General features: G+C 46.6%; 2 protein-coding genes and 1 pseudogene across 6 annotated transcripts in view; 2 read left to right on the top strand and 1 right to left on the bottom strand.

Annotated features, from left to right (window-relative positions):
• Positions 1-3,894, top strand: part of DHDDS (dehydrodolichyl diphosphate synthase subunit) — a 38,614-nt gene extending 34,720 nt beyond the window's left edge. For 3 of the 5 annotated variants that reach the window (XM_010802574.4, XM_005203180.5, XM_005203181.5), the window contains one exon: positions 1,615-3,894. In XM_010802574.4, coding sequence (XP_010800876.1) covers positions 1,615-1,854 — 240 coding nt within the window. In that variant the 3' untranslated portion in view covers positions 1,855-3,894. The remainder of the gene's footprint in view (positions 1-1,614) is intronic. The other 2 variants (XM_010802575.4, XM_005203182.5) reach the window with 1 other exon arrangement.
• Positions 3,895-5,133: 1,239 nt separating this feature from the next.
• On the top strand, positions 5,134-8,700 carry HMGN2 (high mobility group nucleosomal binding domain 2). The gene is given in 6 exon segments (NM_001098945.1): positions 5,134-5,251; positions 6,278-6,322; positions 6,518-6,547; positions 6,878-6,928; positions 7,320-7,415; positions 7,833-8,700. Coding segments are annotated over 6 exon segments (273 nt in total). The 5' UTR covers positions 5,134-5,236; the 3' UTR covers positions 7,869-8,700.
• A 3,535-nt stretch (positions 8,701-12,235) lies between these two features.
• Positions 12,236-13,874, bottom strand: LOC112443409 (GTP-binding nuclear protein Ran-like; annotated as a pseudogene).
• Positions 13,875-26,821: the final 12,947 nt, after the last annotated feature.

The raw sequence follows: 26,821 nt of genomic DNA, 5'->3' as shown, positions 1-26,821 counted from the left end.
CTGAGTCATGTCTGAATCTTTTGCGACCCCATGGACTATAGCCCTCCAAACTCCTCTGTCCATGGGATTTCCAAGGCAAGAATAGTGGAGTGGGTTGCCATTTCCTCCTCCAGGAGATCTTCCCAACCCAGGGATTGAACCCACATCTTCTGTGTCTCCTGCATTAGCAGATGGGTTCTTTACCACTGTGCCTTATTCATGCAATAAATCTTTATTGTTGAGAAGATACTAGAAAATCACTTCCCTACTCTGAATCTCCATGTCTATCTCCAGCAGATAGAAAATCCCTTCCTAGCTCTATTGTGAGGGTCAAGTGAGACAACAGATGAAGTGCTTGTGTATGTGTAAGATATTCCTTAAAGGAGGAACACAGAGCAGTCCAGGTGTTCACAGGCTGAGTAGGACACAGACAGGTATCCAGATACCACAGTACGAGGTAGAGTGTGGTGGAGGGGCACCAAAGGTATAGTTGGCAGCAGGATGGGAGTTTCTCCAACATGGAATAGGACTGACAGGAGGAACTCTGAGGCTAAGGTTCTGCAGCCTGTTAGCAAGAGCAGAGAGCATCAGTAAGGCACAGCATGGCCTTGGTCCTGCTCCAAAAGGATTTTCGCCTCCGGTGCCAGGAACATCCTCCATGGCCTCCTGGGGGCATACGGTCAGTCTGTTGAACAGGTACAGGGTGCCCCAAGTGCCAGAAAGAAAGAGCCACAGTCTCTTTCCTCTAGGAGTTCATGGTTTGTCTGAAGACACAGTATGAGAAGTGCTGCCAAGGAATGTAATCACTTACCTGGTGTCAGAACTGATTCCAGGAGCCCGAGGGCTCTATGGAGCCTTCAATGGCTCCTTTTCTAACAGAAATGGTGGACTGTGGTCCTAATGCCTATTCTAGAGGCAGAATGCAGTAAGTGGCTTAGGAAAGCTGAACCTGCTCTCAGAATGTTCACAGGAGGGTCATTTGCTGAGCAGGTCAGCCTGGTCTCACATGAGAGGCAGTTCTGGATCCAAACCCTGAAAGGTAACTTAGGAAGTTGGGAAGATGACCCCCTCAGAGTGCCTGGGGAACCAAAAGAAATGACCCAATGGATATGCCCCAGGCAGGAATAGAACCTTCCTTGCATCGGAGAATAGGCAATAATAACTTGTAAAATTGCTATTTCTGTTTGAGAGCCTGCTAATATGCTGGAGGGGTTTTGCATATATTATCTCTAATCCTTAAAACCATTCTTCAAGATAGGCACAACCCCCACTTTACAGATGAAGAAATGAGGTTAGGAGAGGATTTGTCCAAAGCCACAAAGCTAGGTGGTGGGAGAACCAGAAGTCAGACCCAAATTTGCTGGTTTCCTTCCAAGTACACACCTGAGAAGAATTTCGAGAAATACAGAAGCTCACCCCAAAGAGACCAACATGGATCCAGAACTGGAGCGCCCTGCCTGTACAATGTGGGCACCACCCATTGCATACCTACTCCCAGATCTTTCCAAATGTGATCCAAACGCCCTACTGTTCCACTTAACTTGGCCAGTCCTGTGCCCCACCCCCACCTCCTCCATTCCAATTCCACCCAAACCTAAAGATGATTTCCCCACCCCAAACCCTGCTTTTCTCTAGCAGAAGGCCCGAGACATGTATGCAGAGGAGCGGAAGAGGCAGCAGCTGGAGAGGGACCAGGCTGCAGTGACAGAGCAGCTGCTGCAAGAGGGGCTCCCGGCCAGTGGGGACCCCCAGCTCCGACGGACACGCTTGCACAAACTCTCAGCCAGACGGGAAGAGCGGGTCCAGGGCTTCCTGCAAGCCTTGGAACTCAAGCGGGCTGACTGGCTGGCACATCTGGGCACTGCATCAACCTGAGTGAGGCTGGCCTCCTGCCACTTTGCCCTACCCTTGGCCTCCAGGGCCCCACTCCCCTTTCTTTTCTTGGCAAAAGGCACCTCCCTCCTGATGGATGAATTGTGTTCCTTGGCTTAGCAAGGAAGCCCGAGGCTAGGTCTGCTGGCCAAATATCTATGGGCCACCTGGGACAGTGCCGCTGGGGAGAGGGATGGGGGTGAGTCTCAAGTACCCTGAGCCCAGCTGTGATCACCGTAGGTCTGGGGAGCAGAGGGCCCCAGCTCTTCCATCTTTGCCACCTCTACCTGTACTTCTAGGTGCATTTTGGTTTTCCACCAGCACATCCTTCAACACACAAAATTTGGGGGAAGAGGTCTCCCACAAACCTTGGCCCTTTACCCATCCATCTTAGCCATCACAAAAGATGTGGCCCCACCATGGATTTGCTGGTAAAGAGCTAATAGATGGCCAGCATGATTTAGGCAAAGGGGAGGCAGAGACAGAAAATTTGCCCATCTGCTGCTCCTCCTCCTTGGCTCTCCACCTGGGATTTGCTATTGAATCTTACCCCCTCCCACCACGCTGGGCTGATTGCTCACTGAAAGGCTCAGCGCCCCCAATGGTGCGAGGAAGCCAGGCGGGTGATTACAATCCAATTACCTATTGTCGACTCAGCCCACACAAGCTTTTCTCCTCCTCTTGCAGGGCATGGGGCCAGGCTCCACTCCCCAATGAGACGGGCCCCCTCCATTGCCACAGGGTAACAGAAGAGCCTGTAGGCCCTGGTGAGTCTAATCTAGCACAGGCCACCTCCCATGGATCACATGAGGACCAAGAGCACAGAAACCAGCCCATCTCCCAACTGACTGCCTCCTGCCCTCAGCATCTCGGACTCTGCTTCCCACCTCCACAGCCTTTGAGGCTTTTCTCAGCTTTTGACCTGGCCCCCTAAGTAGGCTGTGAGATGATTTAGTCTCAGCATGGCAGAGTCTCAGCTTGTGAGGGCCAAGGTTGCCCAGCAGGGAGAAGAGGGCCAAGTCAAGGGTTGTGTCCTTTCCCTTACCTCTCCCTGCCAGGCCTGGCTACAGAGCTGCTGAGAGGATTAGTGCCTTTGAAGAGCTGTCTGTCTGAGCAACTCCATGCTTCAGGTGCCCCACAGCAGCAAGCACCAGCGGGTAGTACCAACCAAACGCTGTGTCTTCCCATTTTACTTTCTGCAAACTATTTCCCCAGCACCTCCCTCTAGGGGAGAGGTGGGGTCTTGCAAGCAGTGCTAAGAACATATTCTTTAAAACCCCTAACTTCCTTGTATTCCAATCGTCTCCCCTTTCTGTGCCTGGATACCTGGCACAAGAGACCCCTTGGCCATCATCACTGCTCCCAGAATCAGGCATGAATGCCAGACACTGTGATGGAAAAGCCAATCAGTGCACCCTTTGGCAAGTCCCCCACACACACCTGGCACTCCCCACTACCAATGGCTGGCACAGGGTTCCCAGAGAGCAGGTGCTGTACATTTTCCAGCTTTACAATGAGGCTGTTGACAGCCTTAATTAGGGAGGCATGAATTATGCGGCTATAAAGGCAGAGCCCTACAATTAAGGCGGGAAAGAGGGGCTGGAGACAGCAAACGGAATCTGCCCTGTGAGCATGGTAGTTGAGTCCTTGTCTCCTTTCTGGGTCTGACTTTCCCTAACGTGATCAGGGGTACCGCAGAGGTGATTAATGGGCAGGTATCTCTCCGGCCTGAGGTCCTGTATTCTGGGAGAGGTACACGGGGTGGGGGAGGGGCGAGTGGCTGCCTCGGGAGGCACGGGAGAGGTGAAAAGCAGCTGAGGGATCACGGATGCTTTGAACCGGGCTGCAAATAGTTGATACGAAGTCACCGTGATTGCTTTCGACCGGTATGATTTGTACAAACCAGCTCAACCCTTGCCTCAAGAAACTCGGTGCGACCTATTTAAATGTCCTCCCACCTGTGAGCCAACCCCGCCCCCCCCCAACTTGAGGATATTTATCGTGTTGTGTTCTCTTGGGTGTCAAATAGAATTTTAAAAATTCTTTCTTAGAGGTAAAACTTGTTTGCGAGGGCAACAGAAGACCGCGTTTTGCTGCAGCAATTGTCCACCTCCCTCAGGTGCACTCGGCCACTTCCAGGATCCCTAGCTTTGGGGGCGGAGGGCGGGGAGCCACTGGAAGAGCCCTTTTGCCATCGCAACACCTGTTCTCTACTTGTTTCCTAATCCCTGGACGCTTTCCTCCACCCTCCTTTTCCTCGCGCAAGTGAAAGGAAGCCAGCCTGCCAGTGTGGAAGGAGGGATTTCGCCAGCTGCGTTAGCAGCGCCCAGGCTTGGTGGCCGCGTCGGGTGGGGGCAGCTGAGCTTGATGTCTCCGAAGCGGGTGGAGCTTAGGGGGAGGGGAATGCTAGTAGGCCGCCTTGGCGGCCACTCTCCATCATTCGGTGGCGGGGTTCTGAGGTCCGGGAATACAAGGACCTAAGGGAGCCCAGCCGCCCGACAGGCTTCGGGGGGCGGTGGCGGGGGGGGGCTTTGTTGGTATTTGGGGAGGCGGCTGAGCAACGGGTGCTGAAAGGACAGCTCCTACCTGCCCCACTGCACCCGAAAGGCACCTCTACGCATAAAGTCTCCCCGCTGGATCCTCCACCCCACCTCGAGCGGTCCGCCTTCCAGGTGAGGTGCACGAAAGGCTTCCTCTGAGTGGCAGCTTAGAAGGATGCACGTCCGGCTGCGCCAAGCTGGCTTCCCGGCTGTTTCCCCACTTCAGGCGTCAGCCTCGGCCCTGGGAACTGCAGCCCATGCCTCCAAGCCGCGCGCTTCCTCCCGCCTCCGGCGGAGAAGGGCAGTGCGGCCAGGCCTAGCAAACCCCTCTTCTGGGGCCCCCAGCGGGAACAGGAAGGAAAGCGGCTGAGATGCGCCCTAAGTGTCGCACGGCTTGGAGAAGTGGGTAGCTCGGTTGCATAAGGTGGAAGGAACTTGGTAGTTTGCAAAAGCCAAGCTCTTGGCGGGAGCCGAAACCCAGAGCCCGCCGACTCACACCACAACCACCCCCCCCCCGCCATTTACTGCCTTCGACGCGCGCCTCCCCCACTGCGCCCCCACCCCCTCGGCGCGCCGCCGTCTCGCGCGCCCTACCCCCCCATACTCCCTCCAGAGGAGGTGAGTTTAAACCCCGCCCACGTGACCCCAGCTGGGCCAATGAGCGGCGGCGGGAGGTGAAATCCGGTTCTAACCGGTCCGGGGCTCCCAGCGCTATAAAAACTTTATAAACCCCCCGGAGCCCGAGCAGTGTGAAGAAGAGGCGAGAGCGACCCCTGGATCGACTTAAAGCCCGCGCGCCACTGCATCCCCGTGTCCAGCTCCTACGTCCCGCCGCCGCAGCCACCATGCCCAAGAGAAAGGTACGTGGCGCGAGGGCCCCAGGCGCTGGGCCGCCGCCGCCGCCGCCACTACCACCACCGTCAGTGCTGCTCCGCCGCTCTCCTCGGCTTCGGGGCGCGCGAGCCGGCTACGATGCTGGAGCAGGCTCAGCCGCCCGGCGCAGCGTCTCGAGGCGGTGTCAGGCGGCCCCAGGCTACCCTGCGCGGTTCGTCTGCCCGCGGGCGCCAGAGGCCATATTGGAGGAGCGGCGGCCGCGGCGGGAGGAGCCATGTTGGCGGCTGTTTATCCCGCTCCCCTCGGGCTCGACGTGCCCTCCCCCCATGGCTAAGCTCTCCCTCCCTCCTCCCGTCCCTTCCCCGCGGGCGGGCAATTCAAACCCGAAAGGGCGGGAAGGCGGCGTTCTGGGTTGGCGGGCGGGGGGAACGCGCTGCCGCCAAAAAACCGCCGCCGTGAGGGGGCGGGACCCTCCCTCCTGGGGGCGGGGCTTCGATGCGGCCCCGCCTCCACCCGCGCACCGCCCACGGCCCCAGCGCACGAGACTCGGCGCCGGTGCGCGCCGCTGCCGCCCACGGGTTCCCCCCCTCAGCTGCGTGCGCCTGCCGTCTCCCGCCCTCGACGGCTGCCATGGCAACGGCGCTTGGGCCCCGCCCCCGGAGGGGTTTGTTTGCTCCCTGTGCAGCTGTTGCTTCTGCCTGGCGCGGCGGCGCGGGCCGCACTTCGCGCGCCTAGCTCCAGGTTTCCCCGCGTTTTCCCAGGCTGATTGGGGCTCTTACGCTCGCTGTCTAAGCGCGGTTCGAGCCTGCTCGGGCGTGCAGCTTGACACAAAAGGTCACTCCTAGAGCTTTCTAAGCACTTGGAGGATTTGCAGAGGAGCTGGAGATGCTACAAACTGACGATTTGTATGTCCTGGAAAAAGTTGTGTACAAGATTCCCATTGATCCCCCCATCCCCGGGACTTAAGTTTACTGAATCATTAAGAATTGCTTCAGAAGCTGCAACTTTCTTAGCTTTTGCTTGTTTTTTTTTTTTTTTTTTTTTCTTTTTAGGCTGAAGGGGATGCTAAAGGAGATAAAGCCAAGGTGAAGGACGAAGTAAGTCTTTCTACTTTTGGAATCTCACAAAGCTTTGGGCCCCTTCAGTGGAGCCCAAACCATATCCTTAGTCCTGAATTCACCTCAGTAAGCTCTCTTTAGTCTCTCGAGTCCAGAACAACTTAGCTCCAAAGCTTATGTTTTTAAGTGCTTCCACTGCCCTATTTGTAACTTTTTTCCTTTTTTTTTTAATAGCCACAGAGAAGATCTGCAAGATTATCTGCTGTAAGTGTGTCTGCCTCTAAACTTTCATGTTATTCCCTGAAACTAAAAAGTGCTGGAAAACAATTCCCTTTACTTCCCATGAGTTACAGTTAGTCTCTTGCTCATTGGAGTTTGCTCGTTGTGAAATTGTGTTGACTGTAGCTAAAGTGGGACACTTCTGAGTGTTGTTTGAGTAGGTTTCTAAAGATAAGTTCTAATACAAAGCCCACTGCAAACTTTACAAAGCTGGAGAAACTTCTATGCCAGTGATACTGTGGTTTGGTTGTGGGTGGTTTTCTTTGGTCTATTGTACTAATGTTTTCTGCTTTCTTTCTCTCCCCCAAATAAAAGAAACCTGCTCCTCCAAAGCCAGAACCCAAGCCTAAAAAGGCCCCTGCAAAGGTGAGCAAGATGGTGAGACAAACATTGCTTATAGGATTTATGCAAAAGTCTGAATAGTTGTCTCATGTTGCTGACAGGGAGACCTGCTATAAACAAATTCTTTTGTTGACACAAAGTTGAGATTTCACAAAGTTACTAGGGCTGGTCCTTAACCAAAACCTCTGTCTTCAGTTTACAGCAAATTCTGCACTTGGATATTAAAACACCCAAGTGTTTAAACTGTTTTATTCTATTATTTGCACCTGAAAGATTCTGTATATTGAAGACCACAATTGGTTTTGTTTGTCAATGGGGGAGGCATTTGTCTTATATTTGATAAAGCAGACTGTATCCTGGTGATATGAAATGAGGAGAAACAGCTTTTTTTTTTCCTCCTCCCTCCCCTTTTTAGAAGGGAGAGAAGGTACCCAAAGGGAAAAAGGGGAAAGCTGATGCTGGCAAGGATGGGAATAACCCTGCAGAAAATGGAGATGCCAAAACAGACCAGGTACAACTACTATTTTCACTTTCTTTAGGTCTCCTCTTTCAGTTACTGATCCCAAAAGCTTTTATGGCCTTTTTATTGCATCTGCATCACTCCCCAAGTGTCCCTTTTAATCCAGAGTTTGCTTGTGGTTTTTCCCCCCCTGTGAATTTAATGTGGATTCCTGAAGTCTCTGCCATCCAGTATATGAGAGCCTTGTGCTTGGCTTAAGCGTCACACTCCTGCTACACCATGGTTTTCAAGCGGGGAGTCACCTCAGACCTTGTCATGCTGATGTGTCCCCTTCCCCAATTTCACAGTAAGATCCAGAGGGGAAGTGACTTAGTAAAGTTACCTACTAAGTCGTTTTAAAGAGAAGTACAGAGTCTCGAAGATAGTTTCCAAGTCTGCTTATTGTATTCTTCTGTCCTTTTCTTGCAGGCACAGAAAGCTGAAGGTGCTGGAGATGCCAAGTGAAGTGTGTGCATTTTTGATAACTGTGTACTTCTGGTGACTGTACAGTTTGAAATACTATTTTTTATCAAGTTTTATAAAAATGCAGAATTTTGTTTTACTTTTTTTTTTTTTTTAAGCTATGTTGTTAGCACACAGAACACTTCATTGTTGTTTTTTGGGGGAAGGGCACGTCACTAACAGAATGTCTCCGAAGCTGAATTGACGTGGGGGAAAAATACCTTTCCCGTCTAGTTTTGAGAGACTTCCTCTTGGTTCCCAGGAAGGAGGGATTCCTTGGTGTTGACACACATGAGCCACCGTGGCACAAACGCCTTGTGGTGTGGGGAACTAAACTTTAGTTTTCATGTCCTCTTCTCCCTCTCCACCTCAGCACAGACTTGACTCCCCTAACCCAGAGACCTGTTGGAACCTGAACCCCGTGCCCCCCCAAAATTGATGACCAGTATGTCAGGCAATCTGGACTTTCTAGTGTCACCATTGAGATGGCGTCCTTCAAAAGAGCAGCGGTTCCTTTTTTAGACTGTGGCTCCTCAGAGTGACACTTCTGCCATTTTCATTTCCATTTCCTGAAAGTCAGGGTCGGCTTGTGAAAAGTTGTTAAACAACATGCTAAATGTGAAATGTCAACCCTCACTCTAAACTTTCCCTGTTCAGAGCATCACATGAAGATTTCATTGGGTTTTATAGTGGCTTTCTGATTTTGGTAGTCCATTGAAAAAGGGAGTTTGAAAGTTGTATACTGTTAACGATTGTCTGCCCGTGTCCTGCCTGAAATACCATGATTGTTTATGAAAAGTATCTTTAATAAAGCTGGATACAGTTTGGCTTGGAATGCTGCTTTTAATCTTTTCCCAGGAGTGGGGGAGCCTGGTTTCTCCCAAGTCTCTTGGGACAGGATGCATTCTGGTGTGAGGTGTAGAGGCTCCATGTACAGTCGATCTTTATGGTCCATCTATAGAACACAGTGCTGCATGGAGTTGGGAAAGATCCCAGGAGCAGACTGCTGGTGAGGCTGGGAGCAGAGAAGTGGTTTCTGTACTTGGTTATACCTGAAGTGTATCTTTAAATGCAGGTATCTGGTAGGTCTGATGTTTTGGCCTGGTAGGTGACAGTAAAAGAGCCTTTCCACTTCACTTGCATTTAAGGTCTCTGTAAAGTTAGCAGATTAATAGATGCAGCTATATATTCCTTAAGCACACCAAAGGAAGTGCTTTGGTGTCTACACAGTTGGCCATAGGATGTGTAAGGCAGATGGCACCCTGCTCTTGAGAAGTGATTATAAATTCTTGTCCTTGCTGGTGAAGTATTCTAGCTCCACAAACAAAGATGTTAGTGAGGACTTGACTCATTGCTTTAGCTTGAAGACCCTTCAGAGAAACCCTTTCTTTTAGAAAAATAGCAAGAACTCATCTGTTAGAAAATCAAACTTGTAATAAATTGACAGTTGCAATTTGAATTTGCTTTCACAGGTCACCTCTTATTTGAGGGGAGTTAACGTATTGGGTTGGCCAAAAATTTGAAAGTGTTTATGGAAAAACAAACTTCTTGGCCAGCCCAATACTTTTTTTTTTTTTTTAAACCTTATGTTACTTTATCCCTTTAATCAAAAAGGTAGAGCTTTCATATGGGTTAAGCTCTTTGTTGGTAACTTTTCTATTGTCTCTGACCTTCAATTTTGAGACAATTGTGTAATCCAAGTGTTAACACCCTTTTTACTAATGGGGAAATAGATGAAGAAACTTGTTCAAGGTTATATGTACATCTAAGGAGTAGCAAAGTCCTGGTTCAAACCCCCGACTTTAGTGAAAAATAATTTCCAAGTTCGACTTGTACTAGGGGCACTATCAGGAGAAGGTATACTCTGCCCACTTGGGCAGTTTCAGGCATTTGCCTCCATTATTGCTGAAATAGTTCTAGGGTGTTGGTGGTTAGTTTTTATTCAGGGATGGTGTCATTTTCCAGAGTGGAGCCTGTTACAACTGTTAAGAGTCGGGGTATGGCAACTTGTTATTGCACAGAAGTTGCAGGATTTGAGAAAGCCACAGTTAAGGTTACCTTATCAGTATTTGTTAAGAGTTCACATTGTTGAGACCTGTTGAGACATAGACCAGGCTAGGAGTTTGGTCACTTTCTGTCCTTTACTCTTTGGGTCAGTCCTGTGTAGATGTTATCCCCATTTTATAGTTAAGTGATTCAGAGGTGAAGTGACTGGCTTAGATTATATTCAGTAACCATCTTTTTCTCTTACCTAGAAAATAGGATGAGGAAGGTGAGCTTGAATTTTTTTTTTCCTTCCTGGAAAATATTTACCGACTTGACTGACTGTGGAGCATGAGAGTGCCTGGGTTTACAAATCAAGAAAGTAGATGTGAAAACCTTGTAAGGACATTTAAGACAATCCTACAGCTTGATCAGTGGCAGTCCTGACCTGAACATCTTATAAAAACATTCCCTTCCCCGTGCCCTGTCTCCAAGCCCAATTGGGAAGAGTTGCCAGTAACCTGCCTTGGGCTGCTTTCTTGACTCTTTAAAAAAGAAAAAAAAAAAATCAAATGCCTTAAACAGGAGGATTTCTGTCCCTAAGAAAACTCCTGGCTTAGAGTGGTTTCTAAGAACCCAGGTGGTTCTTTCCAGCTTTTCTGCCCTAAGAGTGTGGTCCACCCACCACCCCTCCCCAGTGAGCTGCTGCAGACCTCGGCTTCACACCCGTGTGCAGAGGCAGAAGATGGTTTGTTTTTTTCTTCTTAAGAATAATGAATTATTTCACAGATGTGCCTCAGTAGCTTGAGTCTAATTGGGCAAAAGTAGATCACCTGCTCACACTTAAGCCAGTCATAGCAAGAGGGATGGAACCACAGAATCTGTTGATTCAGCCAGAATTACTGAAATTAAATAGGGTAGAGATGATAACAGAAGAACTGAGTGGATAATCACCACTACACTCCAGTCCTGTGATGTGTCCAGGCCTCACCTTGCCAGGCTTGACTGCAGCATTTAGTATTGCTGAGCACAGGCCCCCGACCTTATTTCAAAGTGGGAAAAAATTCACCCCGTAAATTCCACCATTTTAACACATAATTGAGTGGTTTTAAAATATTCACAAGTTTATACCACAGTTTCCACTATGCAGAACATTTTTAGCACTCCAGAGAAACCTCATAGCTATTAGCAGTCATTCCCCGTTCCCCTTCCCACCAACCCTAGGCAACTGCTAATCCCCATTGTCTTGATTTTTTAAATTTTTATTGAAGTAGAGTTGTTCCACATTGTCTTTAGCCAATCAAAGACATTCTATCTAAATGAAGTCTTGGAATACATAGTCTTGTGACTGGCTGATCTCACTAAGCATGTGCATGCAGGTATTTCATTCCTCCTATTGCCAAGTGTCCATCGGATGGATGATAAACCGTATTTTATCCATTGATGAGTTGGGCATTCAGGTTTCCTTTTTTGGCTATTATGAATACTGTTTATTGTATGCAAGTTTTTTGTATGGACATGTATTCAGATTGGGGCATATACATAGAAGTGGAATTGCTGGGGCATATGGTATCTCTTAGGTTTACCTTTTTGAGGAACCAACAGTTTTCCATAGCAGCCGTGCCATTTTACATTCCCACCAGTGATAAATGAAGGTTCCATTTTCCCCACGTCCTCACCAACGCGTATTGTTTTATTATAGGCATCCTGGTGGGTATGAAGTGATGTTTCATTGTGGTATTGACTTACGTTTCCCTTATGATTCGGACGTTGAGCATCTTTTCACATGCGTCGGCCATTTGTATACCTTTTTTTATTTTGGCCAAGGGCTTACAGGATCCTAGTTTCCCAACTAGGGGTTGAATGTATGCCTCCTGCAATAGAAGCACAGGAGTTTTAACCACTGGAATGCCAGGAAATTTATTTATTTATTGAGAAATGTTTATTTAGATCCTTTGCCCATTTTTAATTGAGTTATCTACTGTTGAGGTGCAGGGGTTCTTTATATATTCTGCATACTAGATTCTCATCAGGTATATGATTTGCAAGGACTCCCATCTTGTGGGATTATATTTTTTTGTCCTGTGACTATAGCAGTCTTTATATGTGAAATTCAAGAAGGAAACAGCTGTGTTCCAAAGCAGACTCTCAGGTCCAAAAAATGAAGGTATTTTTTGAACTGCCGCCTTCACTCCAAAGCCCATCCATCTTGGCATCCAAAGATTAAGGACACGTTCTGCTTAGCTATTTAATAGAGTGGCAAGCTCTGCACCACTGACGCCACAGGGCAGTTGCCTATGAAACGACGTCTGCCGCGGGGCCCCAGCTTCACTTTCTCACATTTATCATCTTCGTCCGGGAGAGCGGTTGTCTGAGCATCCCTCTAGACTGTGCTCATGCTGTGCTGCCAAGGCTATGCTGGCAGGGCAAGAGCAGGCATGGCTTCAGACTCCAAGAGGAACGGCTTTTCAAAGCTATAGTTACTTTTGGCAGCAATGTCATAGTACTGAAGATTCTTTCTGGGGAAGACAGTTGACTTTGCCTTAACCTTTCTGTCCTTAACATCTACTTCGTTGCCACACAACACAATGGGGATGTTCTTACACTCGTACCAGATCTCTATGCCAGTTAGGCACATTGTTGTATGTAACTCTCAATTCAACATCAAACATCCAGACGGCACACTGAGCCTTGGATATAATAGTCATCTCTCAGTCCACCAAATTTCTCCTAATCAACTGTATCACATATGTTGAATTTAATAGGTCCTCTGTTGGTATGGAACTCAAGGAGATGGCCCTCAACACCCAAGGTGGTGGTGGTGGTTTAGTCGCTAAGTCGTGTCAAAATCTTGTGACCCTATGGACAGAGGAGCCTGGCAGGCTACAGTCCGTGGGATTCTCCAGGCAAGAATACTGGAGTGGGTTGCCATTTCCAAGGTGGCTACATAATCTCAGAGTCACCAGTCAGATGTTTTACCAGTTCAGTTTTTTCTAGTACCACCATCACCAGGCAATACAAGCTACTTGGAACTGAACTTGGGGTTCTCCTTGGTCAGCCATCGTGGTCTTATTTCCGGAAGTGTCTCCATGCCCATCTGACTGAGGGGCGGGTTTTATTATTTAATAGTTGTGTTTTGGTTGGTTGTGATAAATCCATTGCCTAGTTCAAGGTCATAAAGATTTACATTTAACATTTTTCTAAAAGTTTTAAATAATTTTAGTTCTTAAATTTAGCTCTGAACCGTTTGAGTTACTTTTTTGTATGTTGTGAGATCTAAGCATTCCTCCTTTTAAAAGCTGTTCTAGACCTCTTCCTGGGCCTTCCCATTTTCTAAGACACCGTTTATCCATGTCTTTGCCTTATGACCACTCAGACTCCTTTGAGACCCTCTTTTCTACAGTTTCTCCTAGTAATGTCATCCAGTGACTCCCATTTTCATCTTCCACATCTCTGGAGTTTAGTGTTCCACCATTGCACAGATTCTCCTGTGCAGTCCCATCTAGACATACCACAGACACCCCAAGTTAAGCATGACTCACATGGAGTTCATCTTGCTCACAAACTGACCTCCCTGGCTTGTCCCAGGTCTGGTAAAAGCACCATACCCATTCCATCCCTCAAACTATCCTGAAGTTTAGCCCAGATACCCTGCTCCCTCTCCATCATCACACATTTCCAGTGAGTGCGGAAATCATGGAGACCTTTGGGGAAAACTTTTTTCATATTTTTGTCATGAAAAATTTTAAATGTGCAAAAGTAAAATAATGTAACAAACCCCAGTGTACCTATCACGTTGTACAGTTGCTAAGTCTTGTCCGACTCTGCAACCCCATGGACTGTGGCATGTCAGGCTTCCCTGTCCTTCACCATCTCAGAGTTGGCTCAAACTTATGTGCATTGAGTCAGTGATACCATCCAACCATCTAATCCTCTGGTGCCCCCTTCTGCCCTCTAATCTTTCCCACCATCAGGGTCTTATCCAATGAGCTGGCTCTTTGCATCAGGTAGCCAAAGTATTGGAGCTTCAGCACCAGTCCTTCCAATGAATATTCAGGACTATTTTCCTTTAGGATTGACTGGTTTGATTTTCTTGCTGTCCAAGGGACTCTCAAGAGTCTTCTCCAGCCTCCAAAGTTCGAAAGCATCAATTCTTCAGTGCTCAGCTTTCTTTATGATCCAACTCTCACATCTGTATATGACTACTGGGAAAACCATAGCTCTGAGTGTACAGACATTTGTTGACAAAGTAATGTCTCTGCTTTTTAATACACTGTCTAGGTTTGTCATAGATTTTCTTCCAAAGAGCAAGTGTCTTTTAATTTCATGGCTGCAGTCACTATCTGCAGTGATTTTTTAGCCCCCCAAAATGATGTCTCTCACTGTTGCCATTGTTTCCTCATCTATTTGCCATGAAGTGATGGGACTGGATGCCATGATCTTAGTTTTTTGAAGGTTGAGTTTTAAGCCAGCTTTTTCACTCTGACTTTCATCAAGAGGCTTTTTAGTTGTTCTTCACTTTCTGCCATAAAGGTGGTGTCATCTGCATATCTGAGATAATTGATATTTCTCCCAGCAATCTTGATTCCAGCTTGTGCTCCAGCCTGGCATTTCGCATGGTGTACTCTGCATATAAGTTAAATAAGCAGGGTGACAATATACAGCCTTGACAAACTCCTTTCCCAATTTGGAACCAGTCTGTTGTTCCATGTCCAGTTCTAACTGTTGCTTCTTGATCTGCACACAGATTTCTCAGGAGGCAGGTCAGGTGGTCTGGTTCCCATCTCAGAATTTTCCACAGTTTGTTGTGATCACACAGTCAAAGGCTTTAGCATAGTCAGTGAAACAGAAGTAGATGTTTTTCTGGAATTCTCTTGCTTTTTCTATGATCCAATGGATGTTGGCAATTTGAGCTCTGATTCCTCTGCGTTTTTCTAAATTCAGCTTGTATATCTGGAAGTTCTCAGTTCATATACTGTTGAAACCTAGCTTGAAGGATTTTAAGTATTACGTTGCTAGCATGTTAAATGAGTACAACTGAGTGGTAGTTTGAGCATTCTTTGGCATTGCCTTTCTTTGGGATTGGAATGAAAACTGACCTTTTCCAGTCCTGTGGCCACTGCTGAGTTTTCCAAATTTGCCGGCATGTTGAACGCAGCACTTTAACGGCATCATCTTTTGGGATTTGAAGTGGCTCAGCTGGAATTCCATCACCTCCAACACCTTTGTAGTAATGCTTCCTTTGACCCACTTGACTTCACACTCCAGGATGTCTGGCTCTTAAGTGAGTGATGACACCATTGTGGTTATCTGGGTCATTAAGACCTTTTTTTATACAGTTCTTCTGCATATTCTTGCCACCTCTTCTTTTTATTTATTTATTTATTTATTTTTTACCACCTCTTCTTATATCTTCTGCTTCTATTAGGTCCATACCATTTCTGTCCTTTATTGTGCCTATCTTTGCATGAAATGTTCCCTTGGTATCCCTAATTTTCTTCAAGAGATCCCTAGTCTTTCCCATTCTATTGTTTTCCTTTGTTTCTTTGCATTGTTCACTTAATAAGTGAAAAGAAATACCTGTCCCATAGCTTCAGTAACTATCAGCTCATACATGGCCAGTCTTGATTTAATACCACTGTCTACTTATTCCTCTTAACCATACATAGCCTGGCATCATATTTCATCCAAAAATACTTCAGTATATATGGATATGAACTTTTTAAGATACACGATCATAACAGCATATCAAAAACATGAATTCCTTAATGTTATGAAATACTGAAGTACTCAAATTTCTATGTCTTTATTTTTCACAAATTCATTTATTTGAAAATCCAAACAGGGTTTTATATTAAAGTTGGCATATTCCTTGAAGTCTTTTTGAGCTGGTAGGTTCCTCTCCATCTCTTTCCCATTCTGGCTTTTGCTAAAGTGTCATTTAACAGGTTTCTTTACCCTTTGTATTTCCTGTTAATTAGGAATAGACCTGGAAGAGTGAGTGAATTCAGATTTAATGGCAAGAAAACCTCACAGATAGTGTTGTGTGTTTTCATCAAAGATGCGTCATGTCTGATTGTCTCTTTTTCTGTGTTGCAGCCATTGAAGCTCAGTGCTTAGATTGCTTATCGAAGCAATAAGCTCAGTGCTTATCCAAGTTTGCAACATGGTGATACCACCTTTTCACCATTCCTTTCCTTACAATACCTGAAATACCACTATAAACGGAAACTTGTCTACATTACTGTTCATATTGGAAAGAGGAAAAGCGTCCAGATTTTTTGCCAGTTTTCTAAATAATGAGTTGGTTTACTGGCACCCTCCAAAAGTGACAAGTAGGCTGTGTTTTTTTTTATTATTATTGTTAGTATCATAGTTACTGAATTAAATAAATTTTATGTGTTTCAGTTCATTGCAGTTATTAAACATCAGTGATGCTTTAATTGTCCTTAATTTTGTCCAGTGGCCGTCTCTTCAAGTTGGCTCCCAAGTCCTTTTGATACAACTCTTTTGATAGTAATATTTGGTAACTTCTTCGCTATCTAGTATGATAAGATGTTCCAAACATATCCTGTTCATTTTCTGCTCCAGACCTGGAGTCAGTTATTTTTAGGGGGATAGAACAAAACAACAAAATCCATTGTTCTTTTTAGTGATGAGAGGTAAATCTAGGCTCTAGAAGGCCCATTGCTGCTGTTTTGGTCATTGTTTCTAGGCCTTTTTAGGGCACAAAGCTAGCATACATAGTTTAAGATAAAACACACAGATACTTCTGTTCAAATTCAAGACTTCAGAGTATTTTGTTTTTAATATTTATTTATTTGGCTGTACCCAGTCTTATTTGCAGCATGTGTGATCTTTGATCTTCATTGTTTCGGCACACAGGATCTTCAGTTGCAGCATGTGGGGTCTGTAGTTTCCGGACCAGCGACTGAACCCATGCCCACTGCAGTAGAAGTGTGGAATCCTAGCCACTGGGCCACCAGCAAGGTCCCTCCTTAAAGTTGACTTATGTAAAATAATTACGTAGTTCAGGTCTAATCGTTAAAACAAGATATATTCAGACAAGTCTAATTTCTGTTCCTGTATCATCCTCTGGCTTCCCAGGTGGCTCAGTGGTAAAAGAATCCACCTGCCAATGCAGGAGACATTGGTTCTATCCCTGGGTCGGGAAGATCCCTGGAGAAGAGAATGGCAACCCACTCCAGTATTCTTGCCTGGGAAATCACATGGACAGAGCCTGGAGGCTACAGTCTGTGGGGTCGCAAAAGAGTCGGACACGACTGAGCGACTCAACAACCACCAATCATCCTCTACCATATGCCCTTGCTTCCCACTGAGGGACTTTTTGGTTAATTTTTTTCCTTAAAAATTTTTTTTCAACAGATAAATAATGTTATATTCCCCCTTTCTTATATGAAGATAACATATTTCTCCGCTTACTCACTTAATACAGTCTGGAGATGTGTAATGCCCCTTTTACAGTACTGTTTTGTGTTATATTTATGTGTATTTCAAGTCTTTTGTATATAGTTCTTCTTACATAGTATAATTTTTATCTTTTAGATGTTTTTAAAAAAATTTCAGCTGCTTTTGGTATTTAAAAAGGTGTGTGTGTTTGCTCAGTGGTAATGAGTAATTACCATTACTTTAAACGCCATTACTTTATAGTAATGCCTTTATATGATAAACTTAGTCTCTTCCAACCCCAAACTCCCAATTCGTTGGCCTTTCTTAATTTTTCCCCAGCAGTCACTACTTCTCTCTGCCTTCATTTCCCTTCTCACACCTTAGGCTCCACTGTCCAGCACTGAAGCCACACCCCAGCTCGCTTCTCCCGCCTCCATCACTCTCACCAAGCACTCAACCAGCATGTGCACACAAGCAGCTGAATGTCGCAGAGGACACCTGCCACCACGCAGCCAGAATCACTTGACAGTTTAGACCACGTTTCAGATGGGGCCCAAACCCTGCCGACCTCCCTGTTAGATTTCTCTGAAAGACTCGGCTTTCCTCTCGGCGTCTATTCCATACCATCACCTCTCCCATCTGCAGCACCCCATCTCCATCCTCATTGGTCACTTCCATTCAGACTTCATAGTCATGGAAGATGCAGTTGAGAGGAGCCCCCTTGTCTTCCTGCCACCTGCATATCCCCCAAAGGTGGGGGAACACCTCTCTTCTTTAGTCCAAGCCTTTTACTTGGTGTCCAGATCCATGCCGCTCAGCTCCTCTGAGACTAAACCCACAAGGTGTCCCCTTTCTCTCCTGCCTTATCCATTTCTCCTCTCCTGGCTTGTTCCTGCCTGCAAACACACCAGGCCTCAAGAGCATCCTCCCTTGGCCCTCTGGAGTCACCACCCCATTTTTCTGCTCCCCTTTATGGCAGAACTACTCAAGGAACTTGTCTGTCTTCTCCATCATCACTTCCTCTTCGCCTAGTCTCTTCTCAGCCCATTCTAACAAGGAGGCTTTGCCTCTCCCCCACCTGTTGTTAAGCCACAGTGGTGTTCATCTTGCCAAAGTAAAAAATTCTGCCTCATCTCCTTTTTGCTCTCAACCAACCTCTTTTCTTAGATGTTGACAACCAGTATTGTATTCTGACTTTACCATCTACATGTGTGATTGCTCAGTTGTGTCTGACTCTGTGACCCTATAGGGTGTAGCCTACCAGGCTCCTCCGTCCATGGGATTTTCCAGGCAAGAGTACTGGAGTGGGTTTTCTACTCCAGGGGATCTTCCCAACCCAAGGACTGAACCCGCATCTTCTCATTGGCAGGTGGATTTGTTACCACTGAGTCACCTGGGAAGCCCACCGTCTACATGACAGTGACTCAAATTTCTATCTCCAAGCAGAACTTCTCCCCTCAAATCCAGACTTAGGGCACTTAATAGACTTCACCAATCTAACAAAAATTTATTAATTTTTATAACAAAGAATCTTTCCCTCAAGCTTTCCCCATCTAAGTAAACAGGACCATCATCCACCAAAACCTTGATTTCTCTCTTTGCCCGTCCATCACTCCATTCACGATCAGTCCATCAATAAATTCTTTTGGTCCAATTTGAAAAATCTGTTTTGGACCCAACCAGTTTGCAGTGTCCTAACTACAGAGGACACAGACTCTATGAGATCCCTCAGACTCCTCAGCAGCCTCTGCAGCTCTCATTTGGACCCCACCTGCACCCAGTCACCCCTCTACTTTCAGACTTGGATGAAAGACCACTCTTGGGCCACGAGATCTGACTTCCTAAAAGGCAGCCCAGCGGCTGGTTGATTTGGTCCAGAACTGTGGAGACATTCGCTCCCTAGAAACATGGGGGACGGGAGATGAATGGTGAGGGAGCTGTGCTAGTGAACGCCTCTGCCTCCAAGTTTCCTACTTTCAGCCCTTCCAGAAAACTCTCTTGTGCCAAGGAAGTCCAGCCTCTGGATGGCCTGCGGCGTCTGCAGATGGTTGGGAAGCAGTAGCCGGCGCGTCAGGCATCCCGTCTCGTGACGCTGCCTCTTTCCCCTTCCTCACCCTTGTCACCCTGGGCTTGCTTAGATGAGTAAAGTTGTTTCAGTCACTAAATCATGTCTGACTTTTGCAACACCCTGGACTGAAAAACATCTGCTTCACTGACTACGCTAACGTCGATGATAGTGTGGATCACACCAAACTATGTAAATTTCTTAAAGAGATGGAAATACCAGACCACCTTACCTATCTCCCGAGAAACCTGTATACGGGTCAAGAAGCAACAGTTAGAACCGGACATGGAACAACTGACTGGTTCAAAATTGGGAAAAGAGTATGTCAAGGCTGTCTCTCGTCGCCCTGCTTGTTTAACCTGTATGCAGAGTACATCATGTGAAATGTTGGGCTGGATGAAGCACAAGCTAGAATCAAGATTGCTGAGAGAAACATCAGCAACCTCAGAAATGCAGATGATACAACTATAATGGCAGAAAGCAAAGAGGAACTTGATGAGGGTGAAAGAGGAGAGTGAAAAAGCTGGCTTAGAAGGAGGAAAAGTGGAAGCAGTGACAGATTTTATTTTCTTGGGCTCTGAAATCACTGGATGGTGACTGCAGCATGAAATTAAAAGATGCCAGCTCCTTGGAAGGAAAGCTGTGACAAACCTAGACAGCGTATTAAAAAGCAGGGACATCACTTTGCTGACAAAGGTCCATATAGTCAAGGCCATGGTTTTTCCAGAAGGCGTGTATGGATGGGAGTTGATTCATAAAAGAAGGCTGAGCACAAAAGAAGTAATGCTTTCCAATTGTGCTGGAGAAGACTCTTGAGAGCCCCTTGGACGGCAAGGAGATCAAACCAGTCAGTCCTAAAGGAAATCAACCCTGAATATTCATTGGAAGCTCCAGTACTTTGGACATCTGATGTGAAGAGGTGACTCATTGGAAAAGACCTTGATGCTGGAAAGATTGAGGGCAAGAGGAGAAAGGGCACCAAGAGGATGAGATGGTTGAATGGCACCATTGACTCAGTGGACGTAAGTTTGAGCAACCTCTGGGAGATAGTGAAGGATGAGGAAGCCTAGTGTGCCTCAATCCATGAGGGTCACAAAGAGTCGGACACGAATTAGCAACTGAACAGCAGTAACATGGACTGCAGCCCGTCAGGCTCCAATGTCCATAGGATTTCCCAGGCAAGAATATTGGAGTGGGTTGCCATTTCCTTCTCCAGGGAATCTTCTCAACCCAGGGATTGAAACCCATGTCTCCTGTATTGGCAAGTGGATTCTTTACCACTGAGCCACCAGGGAATCCCCTCAGGTAAAATATCAGTACTTTAGTCCTTTCCTCAGCCTTTTCTTTCCCAAGGAACAAGGATAATACCAGCGTAAAACACAACCCCGATCCAAGCCAGTGTTCACTGTCTCTGGGGCAGTGCCTCAGAACACCTGTGAACCTGTGAGCAGTGCAGGTCTGGAGCCCCACCCGAGACCCGCAGAGTTGGATTGCTGGAGAAGGGGCTCAGGACTCTGATTTGAAAAGTTCTTCAGGTGATTCTTGTGCCCATAAAGTTTGAGGAAGAAAGAGTTTCTAGAGGGGAAAAACCTGCTGCTATCTTCCTCTCATTAACTCCCTGTTTGGTGGCGTATGAGGATGTGAATCTTGGAGCTGCAGCAACCACTCTGTGACCATACGGCCAAATGTTGCCAATACACAGGAGATGACAGAGCAGAAAGCCTGGGACAGCCCGAGCTGCAAGCTCATTTTAGAGCTACCAGATCTAGATACTTTTTATTTTTGTCTGGTAATATTACATGCAGCTGAAAACAGCCCTAACTGATTCCATGTGTGTATGCCCAGTTCGGTTCAGTTCAGTCGCTCAGTTGTGTCCGACTCCTTGTGACCCTATGGACTGCAGCACGCCAGGCCTCCCAGTCCATCACCAACTCCCAGAGCTTACTCAAACTCATGTCCATTGCATCAGTGATGCCATCCAACCATCTCATCCTCTGTCGTCCCCTTCTCCTCCCACCCTCAATCTTTCCCAGCATCAGGGTCTTTCCCATTGAGTTGGTTCTTTGCATCAGGTGGCCAAAGTATTGGAGTTTCAGCTTCAACATCAGTCCTTCCAATGAATATTCAGGACTGACTTCAGGATTGACCAGTTGGATCTCTTTGCTGTCCAAGGGACTCTCAAGAGTCTTCTCCAACACCACAGTTCAAAAGCATCAGTTCTTCAGTGCTCAGCTTTCTTTATAGTCCAACTCTCACATCCATACATGACTATTGAAAAAACCATAGCTTTGACTATACAGACCTTTGTTGGTAAAGTAATGTCTCTGCTTTTTAATATGCTGTCTAGGTTGGTCATAGCTTTTCTTCCGAGGAGCAAGCATCTCACCGCACCACCTACTGTTTTCTACCACTGAACCTTTGAAGGTACCAGCTTCCCTACTGGTACCATACCCCACAAAGTCTCCAGTAACTCTGTCTCTTCCTGGGGCCACCAGACAAAACTGGCCCTCGGAACCCCATGTCCTATGGAGATGTACTTTTCTTACGAAGTTTTATTTACTTTGGCTGTGCTGGGTCTCTTGCTGCCCAGGCCGTCTTCTAGTTGCAGTGAGAGGGGACCGCTCTCCAGTTGCAGTTCCCGAGCTGCTCGTTGCGGTGTGTTCTCTTGTTGCAGAGCATGAGGTCTAGGGTGTGCAGACTTCAGTAGGTGCAGCACGTGGGCTCCACAGTTGTGATTCCCGGGCTCTACAGCACAGGCTCAATAGTGGCCCATGGGCTTAGTTGCTCCTTGGCATGTGGGCTGTTCGCCAATCAGGGGTCAAATCTGTTATCTCCTGCATTGGCAGGCGGATTCTTTACCATTGAGCCACCAGGGGAGCCCCTACCCACTACATTTAACAGAAAAAACTTTAGCCCCTCTCACTTCCTTTACCAAAGCTGGAGGTTTAGTCCAGCCAAGACTAGTTTCTCGAATGTTTTTCTTCTTACTAATATCACTTTGTGGGACTTCCCTGGTGTTCCATTGGCGCTCCCAATGCAGGGGACCAGGGTTCAATCCCTGGTCAAGGAACTAGGTCTCTCCTGCCATAACTAAGACTCAGCGCAGCCAAACAAGTAAATAAAAATCACTTTGTGCCAAATAGGACATACATATCTCATTTAATCCTCATGACAATATTTTACAAAAAGAAGACTGAAGCACCGAACAGTTCATGAGTTGTCCAAACTACTGCTGTCCATGATGGGAGAAGGCAGTGTCCATGGGGCCAGAGGGCGCTTCTCCCATGTTCCTGATGCAGCCCCAGTCCAGACACCTGGGCCCCCAGCAGGCACCACCGCTCAGCAAGGGCACCATTTCCACTCCCAGCACAGGGGCCCAGACCCCTCACAGTCCCTGGGCCCAAGAGGAACCTTTTGGGCCACTCTGAGCTTTGGCTGTTCTGGAGCTGGGGTAACATGGTGGGACCTTGACAGGGTCTGTGCGGGAAGGGGCCAGCCAGAAGCTGGACGTTTCCCCAGAGAGTTTTAGCGACTGAGGGCACAGTGGTCACTGCTGGGCAGTGAGTCAGTACTGACTGCTGTTTCTTATTCTTCCTTGCCTGCCCATATGTTCTGAATTTCCCACACTGCCCGTGTATTCCTTGAATGAGCTGGGAGGGAAGTGTTTGGGTGGGGGGAGTGTTTGCCTTCTAAACACAAATGTTTTGCCTGCTCACTATAAAAATGTTATTTGAAACAATTTAAGGATTAGAAACAGAGAGTAAACGTGAAAATCCCCGTCACCTCTCCAGACCTTCTCTCCTCCCAGAGGCAGCCACAGCCATGCTGATGTGGAGCCCTCAAGCCACAAGAAAGGCCTGAGGGGAAAGAGCTGAGCCCAAATGTGTCCAGTCTCCAGCTTCCTCAGTCCCCTTGGCTCTGCTCCTGCGGTCTCTTTTCCAAACCAGTTGAGAAGCTCAGCCCCTTTCTGGAATCTACCCTGAAACTCATGTGCCCTGAGTGTTGGTCAGCCAAGTGGACTTCACAAAGGGTTTGGAAGTTCCTTGAAGGGTTCACATGGTACCCCACGCAGCAAACAATTTTAAGCAGCATCTCTGTGATGGGTTCAAAGTCCTTTCACCCACCTCTGCCAATAAGAAGCGCCCCGTGGTTCTTTGCCCCATACATCCCACCATTTTGCCCCTGGCCCATCCTTCCCCAACTTGGGAAATTAAAATTCTCCTCCCTTCTCTCCCCAAGCAGTTCAGCTCCCCTGCTCCTCATGGAGCCAACACAAAGGCCTTCCATGGTCCTGGGCCTGCCCTCCGTGGCAGGCATCTGTGGTTGTACAGTTCATTTTTTCCTTCTGGTCTCATGGATTGGGGTTGGCGATCTCATCAGGAGGCTTTTGCTTACATCTGGGTTACACGCTTAACATATATAAATAGTTCGGGGGTGGAATTTTCATTTGTTTGTTTGCACAAGTGAGATCTTGTTGTACTGAGTGCTCAGCAACAGGCTGGTTTCACTCAGCCTAAAGGACAGACGTCTTAAAGGTCACCAGTAACAGTGGCTGATCTTCTTAAGAACATAGCTTGTGCTGGGCACTTTATATCTGCGCTATCCCAACCTGATCGCCACTAGCCACACGTGGCTCCTCAGCTCTTAAAATGTGGGTGGTGCTACTGAGGAAGAAGGTTTACATTTTTATTTAAAGTTTTAAAATTCATTTATCCGGCTGCACCAGGTCTTAGCTGCAGCATGTACGATTCAGTTCCCTGCCCAGGGATCAGACCTGGGCCCCCGGCATTGGGAGTGGAGTCTTTGCCTCCGGACCACCAGGGAAGTCCCTAATTTTAATTCAATTTAAAAATAAAAATATTTGCTAAATACTTTATTTTTTGGTAAGACTATGTTTTATTACATTGCGTAAGAGCTCCAACCAATGCATTCTAAAGGAGATCAGCCTGGGATTTCTTTGGAAGGAATGATGCTAAAGCTGAAACTCCAATACTTTGGCCACCTGATGCGAAGAGCTGACTCATTGGAAAAGACTCTGATGCTGGGAGGGATTGGGGGCAGGAGGAGAAGGGGACGACAGAGGATGAGATGGCTGGATGGCATCACCGACTCAATAGACGTGAGTTTGAGTGAACTCCGGGAGTTGGTGATGGACAGGGAGGCCTGGTGTGCTGTGATTCATGTGGTCGCAAAGAGTCAGACATGACTGAGCGACTGAACTGAAGACGTTGTATAGCTGAAATGTGCTATAGGTATAAAATATACACCAGATTTTGAAGACTTAGTAAGAGAAAAAGAGTGAAAAGTAGCTCGATAATTTTTATATTGATTTCATGTTACAATGATATTTTGGATATATTAACATATATATTATTAAAATTAATTCTACCTGTTTCTTTTTACTTTTTTAACATGGCTACTAGAAATCTTAAAATCATAATGTAAGTTGTATTACTTTTCTGTTAGCGCTGCTTTATACATTACCTCATTATTCCACAGACTTGTTCAACAAATGTTTATTGAATAGCTGTGCCAGCTGAAATGACTGAAACAGATCAAAATCCTGCCCTTAAAGAGTTTCCATTCTAGGTTCCAAATTTTTTTACAATAACTGTATCAGGTAGATACTGTTGTTAGCCCATCTATAAAATTAGATGAGGAAACAGAGACACAGAAGAGTTAAATAACTTTCCCAAAGTCACAGAGCTAATGAACGGCTGAGCTGGGATTTGGATTCCAGCATTCCAAGTCCACTGAGGTTAAGTTTTGTATTGTACAGTATTAATGTATTAAAATTTATCCAACCAGGCCTTACTGTTGGATGCTATATAGGAAGCAAACAATAAATGTTATGAGAACAAGTAAACTGTGGTTGAGGGCAAATATAGACGTTGAAAAGAGACAAGCTTCAGGTCAAAGGTCATAAGCAGGGCCAGGGATAAGACAATAAGGGACATGTTCAGAAAAGATGCTCAACATCACTAGTTATTCGAGAAATGCAAATCAAAACTATTGATACAACGAAATATCTGATCTCACACTGGTCAGAATAACCATCATTAAAAATTCTACAAATAACAAATTCTGGAGAGCATATGGAAAAAAGGGAACCCTCGTACACTGTTGGTGGGAATGTGAATTGGTTCAGCAACCATGGAAAACAGTATGGAGGGTCCTCAAAAAACTAAAAACAGAATTACCATATGATCCAGCAATCCCACTCCTGGGCATGTATCCAGACAAAACTCCAATAAAAAAAGACATACATTCCCTACGTTCATGTGCTTTATGCTGTGCTTTATGTCAAGTCCGGCCAGTTTCATTCATACCCCGTGGACTGTAGCCCACCAGGCTCCTCTGTCCATGGGATTCTCCAGGCAAGAATACTGGAGTGGGTTGCTGTGCCCTCCTCCAGGGGATCTTCCCAACCCAGGGATCAAACCCAGGTCTCCCGCATTGCAGGCAGATTCTTTACCATCTGAGCCACCAGGGAAACCCAAGAATACTGGAGTGGGTAGCCTTTCTCTTCTCCAGGGGATCTTCCTGACCCAGGAACTGAACCTCGGGCTCCTGCACTGCAGGTGGATTCTGTACGAGCTGAGCTACCAGGGAAGCCCCGTGTTCACAGCAGCACCATTCACAACAGCTGAAACAACCTAAGTGTCCATCAGCAGGTGGATGGATACGGATGCGTGAGATGCATGTATCAGCTCAGTTCAGTCGCTCAGTCGTGTCCCACCCTTTTTGACCCCATGGACTGCAGCACGCCAGGCCTCCCTGTCCATCACCAGCTCCCAGCGTTTACTCAACCTCATGTCCATTGAGTCGGTGATGCCATCCAACCATCTTATCCTCTGCCATCCCCTTTTCCTCCCCGCTCCAATCTTTCCCAGCATCAGGGTCTTTTCAAATGAGTCAGCTCTTTGCATCAGGTGGCCAAAGTATTGGAGTTTCAGCTTCAACATCAGTCCTTCCAATGAATATGCCAGACTGAATTTCCGTAGTTTATTGTGATCCACACAGTCAAAGGCTTTGGCATAGTCAATAAAGCAGAAATAGATGTTTTTCTGGAAATCTTGTTTTTTTGATGATCCAATGGATGTTGGCAATTTGATCTCTGGTTCCTCTGCCTTTTCTAAAACCAGCTTGAACATCTGGAAGTTCACGGTTCATGTATTGCTGAAGCCTGACTTGGAGAATTTTGATCATTACTTTGCTAGTGTGTGAGATGAGTGCAATTGTGGGGTAGTTTGAGCATTCTTTGGCATTGCCTCTCTTTGGGATTGGAATGAAAACTGACCTTTTCCAGTCCTGTGGTCACTGCTGAGTTTCCAATTTTTTGGCATACTGAGTGCAGCACTTTCACAGCATCACCTTTTAGGATTTGAAATAGCTCAACTGGAATTCCATCACCTCCACTAGCTTTATTTGTAGTGATGCTTCCTAAGGCCTGCTTGACTTCACTTTCCAGAATGTCTGGCTCTAGGTGAGTGATCAC

This window comes from Bos taurus, chromosome 2 (assembly GCF_002263795.3).
Source record: "Bos taurus isolate L1 Dominette 01449 registration number 42190680 breed Hereford chromosome 2, ARS-UCD2.0, whole genome shotgun sequence".
Taxonomy (NCBI): Eukaryota; Metazoa; Chordata; class Mammalia; order Artiodactyla; family Bovidae; genus Bos; species Bos taurus.
The sequence above is the reverse complement of the archived record's forward strand: the minus strand, read 5'-3'. Positions and strand labels throughout refer to the sequence as shown.